General features: G+C 43.7%; 1 protein-coding gene across 1 annotated transcript in view; it reads left to right on the top strand.

Moving 5' to 3' along the window:
• The window catches only part of ABCC5 (ATP binding cassette subfamily C member 5), an 84,285-nt gene that overhangs the window by 42,238 nt on the left and 23,031 nt on the right, over positions 1 to 19,016 (top strand). The window contains exons 9-17 of the mRNA XM_054581207.1: positions 1,698 to 1,846; positions 2,504 to 2,611; positions 6,089 to 6,445; positions 10,694 to 10,765; positions 12,056 to 12,180; positions 12,302 to 12,374; positions 14,262 to 14,465; positions 15,327 to 15,470; positions 18,758 to 18,860. Of these exons, the coding sequence (XP_054437182.1) occupies positions 1,698 to 1,846; positions 2,504 to 2,611; positions 6,089 to 6,445; positions 10,694 to 10,765; positions 12,056 to 12,180; positions 12,302 to 12,374; positions 14,262 to 14,465; positions 15,327 to 15,470; positions 18,758 to 18,860 (1,335 nt within the window). The remainder of the gene's footprint in view (positions 1 to 1,697; positions 1,847 to 2,503; positions 2,612 to 6,088; positions 6,446 to 10,693; positions 10,766 to 12,055; positions 12,181 to 12,301; positions 12,375 to 14,261; positions 14,466 to 15,326; positions 15,471 to 18,757; positions 18,861 to 19,016) is intronic.

Raw genomic sequence — 19,016 nt, 5'->3', positions numbered from 1 at the left:
TCCAGGGGAACGAGGTGCTGGGGAGGGATCAAGACAGTTGGAACCTGGACCCAGCCCTGTGACTCACCCATAGGCTTTCCTGACCTGTTGCTTTATTTTTAAAATCAGTTCAATTACTTTATGTTGATTCAATCAATTACTTTACAATTAGTAATCAATCAATTACTTTATGTTGAGTCCCAAGGCTCTCAGTTCCTGGCCCTGTCATGATCCATAAATTCAGTGCAGATATAAACGTGACACATGTTAATGCTACAAAGCTTGGGGGAATAATGAGCACAGACTGAGCGTTCAAAAGATCTCAGCAAAAGTCGGAATGATGGGCCTTTTAAAAAGGTGAAATTTAGGAGGGCTGTATTTAGAGATACTTTAGAGTTTAAAAAAGAAGATACAGTTACATAGAAACTTAATTTAAATATAAAAGACGTGTTCATTGACCACAACCTCATAGTGAGCTAACCTGAATACATCACAGCTAAAAAGTTAAATGCAATGTTAGGTTGACTAGAACTACCGTGTTCCGATCACGGAAGCCGTTTCGTTGTCACTGCTCGGTTTGTTGATTAAACCTCCAGGAGCATTGTGTCCAGTTTCATAAACTTTATGTGTGAGCGGTCATCCAGAGAGGGACCACTCAGGAGTATCCAGCAGTGGATCCGGCTGCTTCATTAAGTAGTGAGTCTGTTGCCAATAAAATGGAACAAATGGATGCTAACTGGACATCCGCCAAGCATGTTGTTAGCAGGGTGACAACTTATGGGCCTTTCTGGCTGTCAGGGTCTATAGTTTTATAACCTTTCTGAGATTCCACTCATCCTTCCGCCCCTAATTTGATACCTTTACCTCTGTGTGTGTGTGTTTGAAAGGTGATAGATTTGGACAAGGTGTATGATAACTGTTAAAGCAACGAGTTGGATTTAAAGAAAAAATATGACCAATGAGCTAGCTAAAGGTAGTTCCCAATGTCTTGGGCAGTGGTAACACCTTCAAGTCAGTGCACAGCCTCTTGGGAGAATTTCTTTTAAGTTTAAACATTTGTTTGAAAATACCTCACCACTTTATTTTGTTATCATAGTTTCTACATCATGGTCTCATTACTCTAGGATTGCTCTGTGAATAGGGGTGTCAGTTCGGCAACTCTTTAAGAAAATCATCCTGCCTACAACACTTGTATTTCACTCATCGGTCCCCCTCCTGCTTTTTGTGTGGAGGTCCCTATCCCAGTGGCAACTTACGGCAGGCACTCTGATAACCCTTAGTTCCTTTTCATTCTCGTTATTGTTGCACAGTCTTTCCTATAAGCACCTAAGCAAGAAATAAACAACAGCCAGGTCAGCACACAAAACGGCCAGTTGCAGGTACAATTAATGTGTTTGATCCCTCTATACAGAAGAAATTTGCAGGGAGAATCAGATGGAGGCAGAAGACGATCATTGTATGAATATGTAGTGCTGTTTGCTGTTAGAGCCATTCCTGTGATTTGATCCATTTCAGGCCTCAGGCTTGTTGTGTGCCAGCTCATAATGAGAGGGACTGATAGTCCTGGTGACCTAGTCTTTGGGTCACAGGTGTCAGAGGGTTGTTTTAAAACCTGTGTGTGGCTGAAGACCTATTGAGTCTTATTTGGTGGCAAAGGAGCACTGTTGCAGGTTTCTTCTGGCTTACTTTTTAGAAACTGGCTCCCTTTTTGTTCTCAGAAACCCGAGAGGAGGAACGGCGAATATTGGAAAAAGCTGGGTACTTTCAGAGCATCACCGTCGGCGTGGCTCCTATCGTAATGGTGATCGCCAGCGTGGTGACGTTCTCTGTTCACATGACCCTTGGCTTCGATCTCACAGCAGCACAGGTCAGGGAGCCCTCAGCGTTGGGGAAATTTAGAAATACCCATTACAGAGATGCTCTGGTCCTCTTGTTTCTGGATTTGGAGGTTCCCCCAATAATCAGAAGGTATTTCTTCATGTGTATGATTAAGCCACGAAGTGGAAGAGTGCAGATTCAGCACTAATGCATAAATGACATATAGGTCGTTTTTAGTCGACTCAATTTTGGGTTTAATTCTGAAAATACAATCATCCTGTGATTCAGATTTGCTGAAAATTTTAATTGAAGCGCTCATAAAAGCTCTACCTTTAAAAACGTCTATCTTACTCAGCCCTGGCTGGGTTGCCCAGTTGGTTGGAGCATCACCCAGTACAGCAAAAGGTTGCAGGTTCAATTTCTAGTCAGGGCGCATGCCTAGGTTACAGGTTTGATTGCTCGGGTGGAAGTACAGGAGGCAACCGATCGGTGTCTCTCTCTCTCACATCAATATTTCTCTCTCTCTCTCTCTCAAAAATCAGTAAGTATATCCATGAGTGAGGATCAAAAAAAATGTATCTGCCTCATACCAACATTTGACAGTCAAGTTGCACCTTCCTTAAACCTGAAAGGAAATTGATGACATCTCATGATTTTAGTTGCATAGCCTAGTCAGGCTCAGTCTCTTCTCTTTTCCTCTTTTCAGGCTTTCACCGTGGTGACTGTCTTCAATTCCATGACTTTTGCTTTGAAAGTAACTCCATTCTCAGTAAAGTCCCTCTCAGAAGCATCGGTTGCTGTCGACAGGTTTAAGGTAAGCGGCTCCCCTCTCCTCCTCCACATCAGAAGCCATCCCTGGCAAAACTACCTGCTGCCTTTATTCCAGCGGGCCATGCAGGCTGGCTGCCCTTGGCTTCCGTTCACGTTTAGCCTTTTTGACAAGTTGGTAAGAAAGGGGCCAGTGGAGGAGACTGACTTAGTTACCTTCTCAGATAAATGAGTTTTTACCTTTTGTAGATGGCCCATCCAGTTTTGTACTCCCAGAATTTCAGTGCTTCTCTTCCGAGCTAGTCCCTTCTGCCTGGATTGGACATGGATGTATGTTGTGTAACTTACTGGGCCTTTAAGTGATGTAGACCTAGATCAGAACTGTCAGGTGACTGTCAGCTTTTTCTCACCTTGATCAACTGTCTACTTCTACCAAAATCCTGTCCTCATTTTGACTGGTCAGTATGCTGAGCCCTTTTGGATACTTTCCTTTTCCTGGCCTGTGGTCGCCACTCGTGATGCAGGGAGGGATTTCGGTGACATAGGATAGTCATAAAACTAGATCATGTTGAGAAATGCAGTTCAGCATCAGGTTTTTTTCCGGGGTGGTTCATGGATCATGACTTGACTGTGTTCTCCGTGCCTCCAGAATAATACCAATACGTGATGCCAGAGGGAGATGTATTTGGGAGGGTAGAAGGAGATAGGTATTTGAATGTGGTTAATACTTAAAAAAAAAAAAAAGGAAAGAAAGCGTCTGTATGGGCGAGGATTCTGGGACAAAGCCACCGCAGAGAGTAGTTCCTGCGCACCTGCAGCAAACCAGCAACGTTGGTGGCTGGGCGGCCTGAGGCTCAGGTGTTTGAGAGATTAGTAGCATAACCTTAGATGCTCAGGAGAAAACAAATAGGGTTTACCTCTTAAGAAGAATGAAGAATAGCTTTCCAAGATTTATTTGTATCCTACTTGTTTATGGTTAACTTGGTGAATTTCAATTAAGAATGCACCCCAGTCCCTGCCCTCCCTCACTCCAGCCGGGCTGCTAGAAGGCCAAGAGCCACAGCCGCATAAAAAGAAATGGTCTACTTGTAGTCAGAGCTCTGTTTTGCTGAACCTGTAATATCCAGTCATGGAAGAAAGCAAGTGACAATGGCTATGAATTTGTCCCCCTCTCCTTGTTAGTGAACTGATTTGCTGGCATTTTGGATGAAGAAATAGGAGTTAGTGGTGCAGATCTGTTCTCCCCTTGTTCCTCGACAGCTTCCTTCTCTTCACTCACTAGTGAGGACTTGTATTATTAATAAGTGGGTTTTCTCATCGTATCTCCTTCCTCTGCCCCGGAAGCTTCAGAGTTAATAATAGAAGCACAATCAGCCACAGCTTTATTTTATGCCCCATGAGACTTCAGTCCCTTTCTGTCTTATTCCTCTTCACAGTTTCCTCCTCTCCAACCTCCTTCTCGCTCTCTTCCTCCTTCAGTACCTCCTCCCCTTCCCCCTTCTCCTCCTTCTAGGAGCATGATAACCGTAGAAAGGCAGGAAGAAGCTGCCTTGTGACTTTCCTGATACAATTACCAGCTCTAGCAAGTAAAAACACAAGATACCCATTTAATAATTGCATGGGACATACTTACACTGACAAATTATTCATTGTTTGTCAGGAATCAAAATTTAACCAGGCATCCTGTATGTTACTTGGCGACCCTACGAGTAGACCCCTCCTTGTGCTCAACAAATACATTCTGATTTGATTCCTCCAGTGAATGAGGGTGGTGCTTTGATGGTCAGGGTCCTGCGGTGAAGCTGAGGTGTATGGTTTCTGTAGCTCTAAGATCCTGTTGGTCTGGTGGGTGCAAACCGAAGTAGGTATGGATTCAAGTGGTGTGACTCAGCACGTCATGGCAGAGTGACCTGAAGCTGAAACCCCCCCCGGGGGGAGTGCGGGGCTGTAAGGAGGCATGGGAAGGAAATTCGGAGAAGAAGCTGTGCAAACTGGAGGCATACACACATTTTTAAATAATCCACTGAGGTTTAAAAGGCCTTTTAGTAACTCTTTAGGGGAGAGAAATGATGAGAATTTTTCAGCATATGGTTTTGCTGTGTGAAGTTGGTCGCGATTCTGGCATTCTATTCTTACTTAGTTCAGTCTGTTAGGAAAAGGCTCTGAGCAAATGAAATCAACAGTTCTTTTCAGAAACTAAAGCTAAATTGACTGAGTGTAAAGATTATCTAGGTGGTTTATTTTGTTTTCTTTCTTTCTTTCTTTCTTTCTTTCTTTCTTTCTTTCTTTCTTTCTTTCTAATCTAGGAAATTTTAGAACCATGCCACTCCTGGGAAGATGGAGGATTAGGAATAAATAGGAAGTGTGGTGATTTAAAGGAGGAAAAGAGCAAGTTTAGAAGTTTAGGATCCAGCTGAAAGGGCTTGCTCTTGGGGAAGGGGATTATATGATATATTTAATAGCACCTGCACACTTTAAAATAGTTGGGGGTTCTCAGTGACTAAACGGAGAGTTCTGACCCTAAAAGTCATCTTTTCCCTAAAGACTTTCTAATGTTTTAAATTTTTTCATTTAAAAAAGGTTTTTTTTTGAAAAAAAAAAATATTGGGACTCCAACTGGGATACCGTCCTGTAGAGAAGATCACTTGTTTAAGAGAGTTGTCAGATGTGGGTTCAAAGTCATGGAAATGTCAGAGTCCTGGGCTGAGATTCATTTTGGTCAGTGTTTCACTACTGATTTCAGAAACACTTAACTTCTCCCAAGTTTCCATTTTCTCCCCCTAACAGAACTCAGTGGGCCTCTGGGAATGAGTGGGAGGAAAGAGTTTTGTTCTCTTCTCAAGGATGTTTCTGAAGGAGATACCCTTCACTTCCACCCAAGTCCATTCCTTTGGGTGTTTGACTTTCCGCAAGTTCCAGGGCAGGATTTTGAAGACACGAGAGCTTATCGGCAGGAAGGTGTACTCTGCCGTTGATAAAACCTTAGGCTCTCCTTTTTAAACTGAGCAAACTAGGCCTGGGCACAGCCTCAGCTCAGCCTCTCCCGCTAGGCATGTGCCATGTCATGGGAGGGGGAAGTGCTAGGCTTTGAGGTTCTGCAGGAGTGTCTGGAAGGGAAACAGAATGATAAGAGTGTGCATAGGAGAGCAGCATGCCCTTCGGTTTTTCTGCTTGCATTTTCCCACTGCAACTCAGCAACTCATGGGTGAGAACAAGGACCCATGTGGGCTAGTTGAATGTCCTTTGATCACATGAGACTGACAGGAAATGAAAAGGCATGTAATTGGTAGTGTAGAGTGTTGGGCCACTGACAAGGCCCTGTCCCTCCTGAGGGTGTCCCCACACCCCTGTGACCTCTTGCTGGGCCTGAGGCTGGGCTACACTAATGAGCTACCTTTTGCCCTTCAGCTTCCTTCCACTGTATAGCCTGATGTGTTTTGCTACGTGAGTGTACGCCCTAGGCTTGTCTCCCTGGTCTTGATCCAGTGTCTCATCTTTGCACCTCTCTCACAACTCCTATCAGAGTTTGTTTCTAATGGAAGAGGTTCACATGATAAAGAAAAAACCAGCCAGTCCTCACATCAAGATAGAGATGAAAAATGCCACCTTGGCATGGGACTCCTCCCACTCCAGTATCCAGAACTCACCCAAGCTGACCCCCAAAACGAAAAAAGACAAGAGGGCTGCCAGGGGCAAGAAAGAGAAGGTGAGGCAGCTGGAGCGCACTGAGCATCAGGCGGTGCTGGCAGAGCAGAAGGGCCACCTCCTCCTGGACAGCGACGAGCGGCCCAGTCCTGAGGAGGAAGAGGGCAAGCACATCCACCTGGGGAACCTCCGTTTACAGAGAACACTGTACAACATCGACCTGGAAATCGAAGAGGTAACCGCTTGGCCTCCCCGCTCCCTGTCTGTCTACCAGGTGTCTATTCAGGCAAGAGCAGGCAGCTGCCTTTCCTTTTAGGAAAGTGTTTCTGTGGCTGGGAGTGATTTTGAACTAATGAGCAATTTTGGCCAGCTCCACCTTTAAAAGGAATATTTAGGCATTTAACAATAGAAATGAATTACAACTGGCCTCATGAGATACTCATTTTATAAACAAGGAAATAAAGAATTCAAGTGTATTTTCCAAGATTTTGGCCTGAATAGATTTCTGGTTATTACAGTTGTACATGAGCTGTAACAATTATTTCTGGTTATAATAACTCTGTTATATTATAAAGCTTCTCATTATCACTGCGCTAGGCATAACACAGAACCTGGAGCATAATAGGTATTTTTAGTGTTGCTATTATTGACAATTCTGTTTTAATTGTTTATTTTTAATGGAAATAAAGGATCATTATGGCATATTGTATCACAGCTCAGGTAGCACGGGACTAGAGGCTCTCAGAGGCCCTCCTTTAGAGAGTGGCTCAAGGCCTTTAAAGTACAGAGTATGGCCTTGGGTGGTGTGGCTCAGTGGACTGAGCGCTGGCCTGCGAATCGAAAAGTTGCCAGTTCGATTCCAGTCAGGACATGTGCCTGGGTTGTGGGCCAGGTCCCCGGATGGGGTGCAGGCGAGAGGTAACTGATCAATGTATCTCTCGTACATCGATGTTTCTCTACTGCTCTTTCTCCCTCCCTTCCCCTTGCTAAAAAGTAGATAAGTAAAATCTTTAAAAAAAGAAAGTACAGAATATGACTGGGAATCAGCACATGTTGAGGGCTACATTATCCAGAGGGTCCTAGATGTACTAATATATTCATTCATTTAACAGCCATTTTTTGAGTACCAACTCTATGCCAGGCATTGTTGCAGGGCTGGGATATAGCAGGGAAAAACCAAACAAACAACCTGCCCTCTTGGAGCTTACATTCTAGTGGACAAAGAGAGACAGTAAATAAGTAGGGGATATGTTCCAAGACCCACTGTAAATTCCTGAAACCACAGATAGTGCTGAACCCCAATAGTTTTTTTTCCCGTGCCTACATACTTATGGTAAAGTTTAATATATAATTTAGGCATAGTAAGAGATTAACAGTAATAACTAATTGAATAGAACAATTATGGCACTGTTCAGTAATAAAAACAAAATGATGTGAATGAGGTAGGTCTGTCTGTCTCCAGAAGTTTTTATATTTGTCAGTCCAAGCATGTTCCTGGATCTGTATAACCACTCCTTACTTGCAGGAAACATCTCCGTGTTCCTCGTTTCAGAGGATGCCTTGCGGAGGTCTTCATGTAGGTTCAATGCCTTTTGGCGCAACACGTTGCCATCATTTAGAATATGTTTTTTGCTCATGTCTTCCACCCACAAATTTAATACCTCCTTCATCTTTACTAAGCACTTACCACACACTTGGGGGCCATAAGTTTACAGTTTAAGGTACAACAGCAAAACTAGCATATGTTTCTTTTTCCTTCTTCACAATTCAAGGATAGGAGATTTCTTCTTACCATAGATCTTAGTGACCTCAGCATATGATTTTTTTCCTTCCTTATTCAATTGAGAACTTAAACTTTTTCATTCTATAGCGAGCTGCTCTTTAACCTATCTAAATTGCCAGCATCGCTACTCTTGCCCTTTCCAAGTCAAATAAGGGTTCCTTGAACACAAGCCCTTAAATATGCAAATGGTTGGCCTGATAACAGAGATGGCTAGTGACGAATGGGAAGAGAGCATATACAGAGTAGATAACTCTGAACAGAGGGGTGATTCCTATCCAGGTCAAGACAGAGTGGGATTGCAGGGGTTTCATCACACTAGCCAGAGCAACGCCCTATTTAAATCTTTTGAATTGTTTATTTCTGGAATTTTCCATGTAATATTTTCAGACCACAGTTGACTGCAAGTAATTGAAACCACAGAAAGCAAAACCAGGGATGGGGGAGATTACTATATATAGTATGTTAGATGGTGATAAGGGCTATGAAGAAAAGGTGGTAGAAAGTGCTGGGGCAGGGAGCAGGTGTGGTTGCAATTAAAATAGGTTGCCCAAGGGAAAGGCCTTGTTTAAAAAGTAGTATTTGATCAAATACCTGAAGGGGATGGGGAAATGAGTCATTTGGTTCACTGAGGGAAGAACATTCCAGGCAGAAGGAGCAGAAGCTGGAAGACCCTGAGGGCTATTACCGGAGTAGAGTGAGTGTGGGAGAGAGTAGTAGATGCCCAGGGCAGAGACTGTGGCTTTATTTTTGAGTGGGAAGAGAAGCCATTGAGGGTTTGGAGCAGAAGAATGATGTGACCTGACTTACCTGTGAGGGAAACATTCTAGTTTCTGGATTCAGAAGATTAGGTAGGTAAACAAGTAAGGAAGCAAGAACAGTTAACCCAGGAGAAACATTAGGGTGAACCAAGGGCAGCGATAAGAAATGTTTACCCACAAAACTGGAAGTAGGGAGTGCTGGGTGTGTACAAAGTTATCAACTGACTAGAAGCAAGTTACACAGATCCAGAGCTGGACTACAGGGAGAATGAAAAGCTCGCAGCTCTTGAAAACGACAACAGGGAGGGGAAGGTAGTCCTTGGTGAGACCACTGGAAACAGCTAGTGGTTGTTTAGAGGGCATTCAAGTCACTTTTTTACTTCATTTAACTCTTAACAGGCTTCTTATTGAATAGCAATTATCTTGATTATTGAGGCAGCTCTATCACATTGCCAATCAGCTATTAGAGGATTAGTCTTCATAGTCCGTGGAAATTTACTCTTTCTACCTATTGATCCTCGTTCTGCCTTTTAGAGCCCACATTCACCGAACTTTAGGTCTTTGAAGAGACAGATTCTCCCAACCCTCTCTCTTTTTTTAAAAATATATTTATTTTTAGAGAGAGGGGAAGGGAAGGAGAAAGAGAGGGAGGGAAACGTGCAAGAGAAATATGTGCAAGAGAAACATCGATCGGTTGCCTCTCCCACGCCCCCAACTGTGGACCTGGCCCACAACCCAGGCACGTGCCCTGACTAGAAATCACACTGGGGACCTTTCGGTCCATAGGCCAACGTTCAGTCCACTGAGCCACATCAGCCAGGGCCTGACCCTCCTCTTTAGGGAGGGGAAGGGAACTTAATGTTTTCTGATACCTTCACTTACTTCATGGTCGATATCTTCGTTAGTCACCCTTTAGTCACCAGCACAGACTTTTCTTTGTGTAAACCTAACTGACCGGAGCAGAGATTGAACCTGTGATTTGGTCCTTTCATTAGTACCAGGCTGTAATCTTTCAAACTCCTGGACCACATCGAAAACTTGGTCTCAATCAAAAACTTTGATTTTTATTATTACTAAGTACTAGACACTACTTGCTTCTACAAGGGTAACTCTATTCCTCAAGTTGCTCAAAGCCCCTTGAGAGAGACAGTGTTAGTTTAAGTAACAAGGCCAAGATCAAACAATTGGCAAGTGCTAGTGGAGTTGGGATTCTGATCAAGACCCATCTTCCTTCAGAGTCCATGCTCTTTCTGCATCCCCACTCTTCATCCTTCCTTTGCTGTGAGACTTCATCCAACGCAAGACTGTTAAACAGATGGCCCTCTTAAAATCATCTCTCTGTTCTTGAGAACTTTTAACACTGCCCATTGAGAACTCATTATTTTGCTTATTTTGCCCTGAGGATTTTCAGTTAATCACAGGCTTGGTTTTCCACTCTTGCGTAGGATTGATGGCATAGATATTCCTCAGGTTCTTGGAAATGTTTTATAGAAAGAAATGGAAGCAATAGTACAACATAGTTTTTATTGAAAATAATTTATAGGCCTTGGAGAAACAATCATAATAAAATAATTTTTTGAGTTCTCTTTTCCAAAAACAATGAAATAAACTATCAAAAAACATGGATTACCAACAAAGTAGGAAAGGGGCCTACTAGGATCTTTTTAAAAGTGATGTGGGATACTGTAAGGTGTGTGGTATATTTAATTTTCCCCAAAACTTGCATGTCTGTTACCTTAGTGTATCTCCACAGAAACCCTATGAAGTAGGAGGCTGACAAGGGAGAAAAGAGGTTAGTGACTTGCTCGGTGATCAGGAAGGCAGTTTCCATATTGATGGTCTGTAATTAATATGTTTTTCCTCAAAGAAATAGGAGGTCCCTGGAGATGAGTGGTCGGTAGTCCTTTAATGACCTCTCTCTCACTCTGTGGTTTTTTCCCAGGGTAAACTTGTTGGAATCTGTGGCAGTGTGGGAAGTGGAAAAACATCTCTCATTTCAGCCATTTTAGGCCAGGTAAGATTTTGTTGTTGTCCTTGGCATTTTCTGCTTCTTTCTCTGGATTCTGCTTTGGAAGGGTCTCAGGAAGAGCGAATTTATTTCCTGGAGAGAATCAAGAAAGGTGGAAACAAAATGAACCCGTCCTCTTCCTCTCCCATTCCCCACTGCATTCCCACCCCTTAACAGCATTGTCGGCTGTCTCCTGCTATTGGCTTCTAGTTGAAGAGGCCAGGAGTGCTCCTAAATATCTTCCAACACATAAGACAGCCTCACAGCAAATAATTATCTGGCCAAAATACCAATAGTACTAAGAAAGTTGGCAAACTACTTTTGAAACATTTGATCAGTCACAGCACCTTCTCCATATACTGCACAAATCTTTTTTGTGTTCCAGTTGTGTTTTCACCTTTCTTGAAATAATAAAGCATAATATGACAAAAATATGATGTATCTTCTTCCATCTTCAAGATGAAAAATGGCTGCACAACAGTTTACCAATATTGATAAGTTTTTTTAATGCATGCTTATTATGACAGCTGTCACAATACAATCTAACAAAATTGTTTTAAATGAAGTTAAAGACAACTAAGCATACTAGAGCCATCGTACAGGAAAAAAACGTAATGGACTATTTGGCCAACCCAATAGCAGCCCTGACCCAAGACAGGTTGTCACTGTCAGCCCCAAAAGGAACCCTGAAAGAAGACAAAATGGATAAATCAATTCATATCAATTACTATGGCTGAGAATGCAATTCAAATGGCTCATCATGCAGTCTCTTCGTGTTAGAGGCGTGGGTTCGCCATCATTGTGTGGATACTCTGTAATACCAGTTGATGTCAACTGGAGTTTTTTCCCTTTGGTCCCCATTTTACAGAATCAGCTGAACTAGCCAGTAGCCTGGATTAATTCTGTGGATCAGTTGGCCTGCCCTAAAGTTGAGGCTGTAAATCCTTAGAGCATCCTCCCCAAAGGATTCTGAAAGGGCCTTCCGCTTGTGCTTCCCTTAATTAAAACAGTTTGCAATTAGGAAGGATATAAAGTAGCTTATAGGTTGTCAAATGAAGTGCTGGTTCATTCAAGTCATGGGTTGTGCACGGCTCCCATCACATGTAAGCAAGGAGAACTTTGATTTTCTTTGCTACTGTAGCTCCGAGGAACGAAGGCGAGGCCTGGTTTGGGGTCCAAAAAGCATCCAAGGAAATTACCAAAACTTTCAACTTCATTGGGGAATGTGGGGCATTTTGTTGGCTGGGGCTGATGGTTTTACATTACGATGCCACTGGACAGTGTCTGTCTCCCTAGATGACACTCCTGGAGGGCAGCGTTGCAGCCAGTGGAACCTTCGCTTACGTGGCCCAGCAGGCCTGGATCCTCAATGCCACTCTGAGAGACAACATCCTGTTTGGGAAGGAGTTTGATGAAGAAAGGCAAGGAATGTTTGGTTTCTGTCGTGCTTTCTGTCTTGGCCATGTGAGATGCAAGGCAGCCCAAGTCAGCAGGCCCTGCTCCAACCACATCCCTGATGCTGGATCTCTTTCTGTTCTTCAGATACAACTCCGTGCTGAACAGCTGCTGCCTGAGGCCTGACCTGGCCATTCTTCCCAACAGTGACCTGACTGAGGTACGAGCCTTGTGCTCCTGATGGGGCGTGTATTTATCAGAGAGGATTCTGGAAGATGGGTGCCTGGCCTATGCCAGAGCCACCTCCTAGGAGCGCACCTTAAATGGATGGGAGAAAAACCACCACAGCAAGATTCACTTTCACTGGGACTTTATGTTAGGAAAGCTTTTGTGCCTTAGGGCAGGGATATCAACATTACAGGTTTTAAGCATATACATATTTCATATGTCTTTCATATGTCAGATGAATTTTAAACAAAAGCTCATTGTTGGTTCAGAGTTAATGATTTCTACACTATTCGCTTTTAGAATCATAAGTCAAGCACATGCACACTGAGCTTCTTCCCTGAAACATATTCTGCCAACCTCCTTACCAAGATGCAGTCTGTAGAGAGCCCTCTTCCTTTAGAAAGAAAGAGGCCACTGCTGCCCTGACGAGTGTGCCTTGGTTGGTTGAGCATCGTCCCTCAACAGGACAGGTTGCGTGTTCAATTCCCAGTCAGGGTACATGCGTGGGTTGCAGGTTCAGTCCCTGGTCAGAGCACGTGCAAGAGGCAACAGATTGGTGTTTCTCTCATCCATGTTTTTCTCCCTCCCTTTTCCTCCCCCTAAAAATAAGTAAATAAATAAAGTCTTTTTAAAAAAAAGAAGAAGAAGAAAGAAAGAGGTCCTGCACAAACCTATCTTTCTTTGGTTCTCTGTCCTGGAGCAGTTTCCAGAGGTGTGTCTTTGGAACTGGCTTTTTGAGTCCCGAGGCTCCTCCCCTGACCAGCCCTGGAGGTCTCTGGGGCTGGCATTTTTATTCAGCTGATTTCAGGAAAATCCCTCAAACTAGTTTTGATGAATGCGTTAATTAGTTCACTGGCTCTCAAATCACAGGTCTCCAGATCAACAAGTCAGTGACACTGGGAACTTGTTAGAAGTGCAGATTATTAGGCCCCACTCTGGACTTACTGAGTCAGAAACTCGGGGGGCAGGGGGCGGGCAACAACCTGTTTTTACAAGCCCTGCAGGTAATTCTGATCCCTGCTCAAGTATGAAAACCTTCGAATTAGTTGAATGTTTTCTTAAGGACAAGATTTTTAAAAATTACAGGGCCAGTTACCACTTGACAATTGATTTATTCACTTGTCCATTCAGTGACATTTAGCAGGTGCTTGCTGTGTGCCAGCAACATGTGTAGACACTCCTGGGCATTGGGAATTTAAAGGAATAGGACAATCACCTGCACCCTCAGAAAGCTTACAGTTGAGAAGATGAGACACTCACATGTGAGGCATAACATAAGCTGATGAAAGAGTCCCCTTTCTTTTGAATGTTAGTGAAGAAGAGGCGGGGGAGGTTTTGCAGAGGAGAGGATGCCAGAACTGAACAGATACAGTACAGGACAAGGTGTGACAGTAGTTGTATGTGTTCATAATATAGATACCATTTAAAATGGCTTAGATCCCAGGGTGTGCCGCGGGATAGGCAAGGAGGCTGAGGGCTGCCGGGGAAGCTGCTTTGTATGCCATGTTTGGTTGTTTAGATTCTATCCTAAGGGCCCTGGAAGAGTTTTAAGCAAGGGTGGGACATGGTCCACTTTGTGTTTTGGAAAGCTCACTCTGCCCATAGAGAAGGGACAGGAGAGGCATGTCCACGGGGAGTGGCAAGGCCAGATGTAGGGTTGACTAGTAACCAGATAGTTGAGGGAGAGAAGGAGGCATCTGGGCCGACTCCTCCATTTCCAGTGTGGGCCCCAGGGGATCATGGCGGCCACTCTTCCAGGCAGGGAGTTCAGTAAAAGGAGCCACTTTGGGTGGAGGAGAGGAGCAGTGACTGGAATGGTCATTAAGCCCAGTTCTGGACTTGAGCTGGTGGCCTCACTATGCTTTCTGGTCTCTGGTAGATCGGTGAGCGAGGAGCCAACCTGAGTGGTGGGCAGCGCCAAAGGATCAGCCTTGCCCGCGCCTTGTACAGTGACCGGGACATCTACATCCTGGATGACCCCCTCAGTGCCTTAGATGCCCATGTGGGCAACCACATCTTCAACAGTGCTATCCAGAAGCACCTCAAGACCAAGACGGTTCTCTTCGTTACCCACCAATTACAGGTATGGTGCTTTCTTCTTTCCCTGGGCTGCCCACTGTGGCTTGAGAAATCAGAGAGAGCAAGCAGGGCTTGGTCCTTCTAGGTATTTTTGCAGTCTCCTAGAAGTTCCTGGAACCATAAGTATTTATTTATTCAGCAAATAGCTGACGGACCCATTGTACCAATAAAGCTTGTACCAATGTACCAGGTAGCTATCTGAATCAGAGATCCTTGGAGCATGTTAGCTTCTGCGTAGGTATCAGTAAGTAAAAGGGGTAGGCTGAAAATAGTTTGCTGATGAGATAGTTTGGAAAGTATTGTGTTCGTTTAAGTGGGAATTGTTTAGGGAAAACAAGGTCTTCTCTGCCTGTCATTCTATCACAAGCAGCCACTTTGGAGAGCAGCTCAAAAACGTTACCACCTGCTTCACATATGTTGTCAACTTTGGGGGTTAAACCCCCCCCCTCCAATTCTGCTGCAGAAAGATATATGTACTTGAGTGTAGTAAAAAGGTGTGAGTTTAATGCAAGGCTCCTGTGGCTCCACCAGTAGATTTATTTAAAAAACTGGAGGAACTACACTTGGAACTACATCACAAGGCATATAATAAACTAAAGCAGGTTCTCGGTCTTGGTACTGTTGACATTTTGGATCAGGTAGCAATTTTATGTTGGGGGCTGTCCTGGGCATCCCTGGCTTCTACCCACTAGGTGGCAGTGGCACCCCTCCCCCCAACTGTGACAACCAACAGTGTCTCCAGATATTGCCAGATGTCTGCTGGGGGCTCAGTCGCTTCCAAGTGAGAACCACTAGACTAAGGTAGGAGTGATTGGATCATTTGCACAAATATCAACAACACTGTTATCCCTGCCTTTATCTCTAGTACCTGGCTGATTGTGACATAGTGATCTTCATGAAAGAGGGCTGTATTACAGAAAGGGGCACCCATGAGGAACTGATGAATCTAAATGGTGATTATGCTACCATTTTTAATAACCTGTTGCTGGGAGAGACTCCCCCAGTCGAGGTAAGAATCATACGGTGTTTATCTGCATCTTCACCTTTCTGGCCAGGGAGGCATGACCTTACATGGTAGCCGGATCTCCGCTGAATCCAGTGCCTGTGTCCTATTCACAGAGCCCTGTTTTCTGATAACCAGACTGCTGTGCTTTAGTTTACATACTAGTTCTGCTCTAGGCGAGCAGGTTGTGGGGCTGATGAGCCCAGGACTTCTGTCACTGAGAACTTATTAACACGGCAATGACAGGGAGAACAATATGGGCTCTGTGTATTGTCAAATTAAGAAACAACCACACCTGTAGAGGATTTTTATGAGTTTATTTGAACCAAACTGATGACATTGCTGGGAAGCAAGATCTCAAATGCTCTGGAGAATGACAGTTTGCAGTTTCTTTTATCCATTTGGAATTAAGGAAGGAGCTTAAGGAAGATTACATGGAGGGGGGAGAAAGCTAGGCAGAGATTAGATTACATAATAGTTAACAAGAGGATATGTTCTCTTGAGGGTAGTTAAGCTTTACAGGAGTCTGGGAAAAAGGCTTACTTCTGGCATTTAAAAGGTGTGTTAACCTAGATGCACAAGAACAATGGACCCACTGGCTTAAACCTTTTACTAAAGAAGTTATAGGCCTGGGGCATTAGTACCCACCATGACCTGCCCAGTTAGGAATTAATGTTTAGATCACCCTGTGAGGTTCCTTTCCATTAGATTTTATTTTTACAGGGTCCACAGTGTGTTTGTTGTCCAGTCATAGTTTCGTTTCAAAAATTCCATCAATCCTGATGAAGCATATGAAGTGCTTTTTTAAATAAACAAGTGACTAAGGAACCAGGAAAGAGAAATAAAACATTGCATACCTTTGAAAATGATCCGTGGTATCCTGGCTGCTGATTTAGCACTCATTAACTAACAACTATTATGTCCCAATTACTGGATTAGGCGCTTCATAGATGTTATCCTATTTAGTCATTTAAACATAGCTCTGTAGCAAAATAGGATTGTCCCTCACTTTTACTGCTGAGGGAATGGAAGCTCAGAAAAGTCACGCAGCTTGCTAATGTTAAATAGCACAATTCAACCCAGTAGATTTGAAGATTTAATTTGCTTTATTAAGTGATTAGTGAATTGGGGAGCATCCTATTTAGCAATTTAGAAGGACCCTCTCAGGAGTGGTACAAAATGGAAGGTTTCCATAGGCAGAAAGAGGGTGAGACAAGGAGATTAAAAGAGTGGATTATTTCAGGCAAAGATCACCTTCCCCCGGGGGACGGCAGGGAGTCTTATCAGGCACTTTACTAGTGTTGATCAGGAAATTTCAGAATGAGTGGTTTAAAATTGCACTCCTGGGAGAGGATAAAACTGCAATTAGGTTAGGTACCAAGTCTTGGTGTGGCTTAGCAAAAGTGACTCCATTTTGGCCCTGTTTCTTTTTAACACTAACAAGGGCACTTTGACTCTCAAGTGTTCTCTTTGCCATGCTGTTCTGCCCGCTGTGGCCACACAGAAAGGTGGCAGTTTTCCATAGCTTTACCCTTGGCTCCAAGTCAGGTAAACACATGGGTGTACTTAGAGCCAGCCAAAGAGCTTGTTATTCCTTCTTGCCAACCTGCTCTCATATGAACTCCTTATTCTCTGGTCACCTTGGCTTCTAGGGTTACACTCAGGCTGGGCTAAAAGCTTTTTCTTAGCTGGCAGGTCATTTTTATGTCTGAGAAGCATAAAGGCAGGAAGTTGTTGGGATCTTTTCTGGGAGTCTTTGGGTGTCATCCTGTTTGATTTCAAGTACAGTACAACTAACTGATACCAGTAACTTCCATAGAGACACCTGGATGCAGATTTGGACATATGATCCCTCCCTGTGACTCTCAGAGTACTCTTCAGAGTAGTTCCTCCTCACTGTAGACATGGAGGGGAAAATGAGAGGGAGAGGAGCTCAAACATGAAATGTCCTCAAAACAATAGACTTTGAGAGTCAGTGACTTGTAGTAGAGGAGCATACTTTCAGTTTGTCACTTAACTTTCCTGAGATTCAGTTTCCTCACCTTAAAAAGGGGACGGTACATGCCTCTTAGATTTGTTGCATCAATTAAAAGAAATATGTAATGTTCTTCCTCCAGTAAGTGGTCAGCAAATGGTAATTTTCTCTTTAGACAGTGCATTTATTCATGTATTGCAGTAAATACAGAATTTAGAGTCTTCTCTTGTATTCTAGGTGTGGCTCTAAATTTTATACTATTTTATGACTTTTTTCATTGTCAGTTTAAAAAGTCTGGTTGGAGAGTAAACTGGGGTCCTGAGGTGACTCTGGCACAGAATTCAAAGTTATGAACTATATAAAGAGAATTTCCAGTATAAAGATAAAAGAGGAACTTAGGGGGACATTAAATCTCTCAGGTTCTGTGTGATGAATGCTTACTAAGTTCCTCTGTGCCCTGTTAGGGGAAGCTCTGGGTATTAGGCCCTGTGTGGGTTATAACCATGGGTGAGACATCGACTGCCTCCTTGAGGGACTCACAGTCTCCTGGGGAAGACCAGTGCGCTGTGCTTTTACACCAGGTCACATGTCTAGCAACTGTGTGTGTGCTGTCACAGACTACTACTAACAGATTGCCTGGTGGGGTATAGGGGGTGAAGCTTATTCTAGGTGATTCTTAGTTGCCTCAGGGAGGGTGTAAGATTTGAATCTGGGGATAACTGTGACTGCGTTGGGACAAGGAGGGGGGTCATTCCCAGTGAAGAATCAGTGCGGAGAAAGGTACGGAAGTAGGAAGTCACAGTGACAGGAAGAAGGGCAGGAAATCCAGGATGGCATTGGAGGAGGAGCCCCGGGAAGGGGAGGGGAACTGGCAGTTAGGCTGCGGACAGAATGTGGAGGTCTCACAAAGCCAGGCTGGGGAGTTTGAGGATGTCCTGGTGTGGCAGTGGGAAATGATTGGCTCCCTGACTTTATTTAGGATGTGGGGACCAGAGACGGGAGGAATGGAAATGACCCCAGCCTTAGTGCTTTGGACAAGTTGGAGTGGATGAGGACAGAAAGGCTACTACTGTGTTTGGAGCTTGGGTCTTCTGTGACTTTGGGAAGAGCAATATCAGCAGGCTAGGAACCCAGATCCCAAAGACTGAAGGAGTTGAGGAAGTACAAGAAATGAGTGTAGGAGCCCTTTTTAAGAAGATGAGTGTATCTCTTTTCAAGAATCGCAGCAGCTTGATAGATGATTCTCTAGTAAGTCTGTGGACATTTGTCTGAATGGCTATATCATAACTGGAGACACTTTTTTTTAAAAAAATACTAGATTAATTCAAAAAAGGAAACCAGTGGCTCACAGAAGAAATCACAAGACAAGGGTCCTAAAACAGGATCGGTAAAGAAGGAGAAAGCAGTGAAGCCCGAGGAAGGTAATGACCTTTTCTAAGATTTTAGATTTGTCAATAAAGTATGTCAGATATTATGCCGTGTATAATTCAAGATGTTTGATAACGCTGTGTGTTGTAGAGTACCTGGCCTTATGTTCCTACAGTAACAGAATTCTTATGTAATATCAGGAGACTATG

This window comes from Pteronotus mesoamericanus, unplaced genomic scaffold (assembly GCF_021234165.1).
Source record: "Pteronotus mesoamericanus isolate MK-2021 breed Mesoamerican mustached bat unplaced genomic scaffold, CSHL_Meso_final contig_116, whole genome shotgun sequence".
NCBI classification, from domain to species: Eukaryota; Metazoa; Chordata; class Mammalia; order Chiroptera; family Mormoopidae; genus Pteronotus; species Pteronotus mesoamericanus.
The sequence above is the reverse complement of the archived record's forward strand: the minus strand, read 5'-3'. Positions and strand labels throughout refer to the sequence as shown.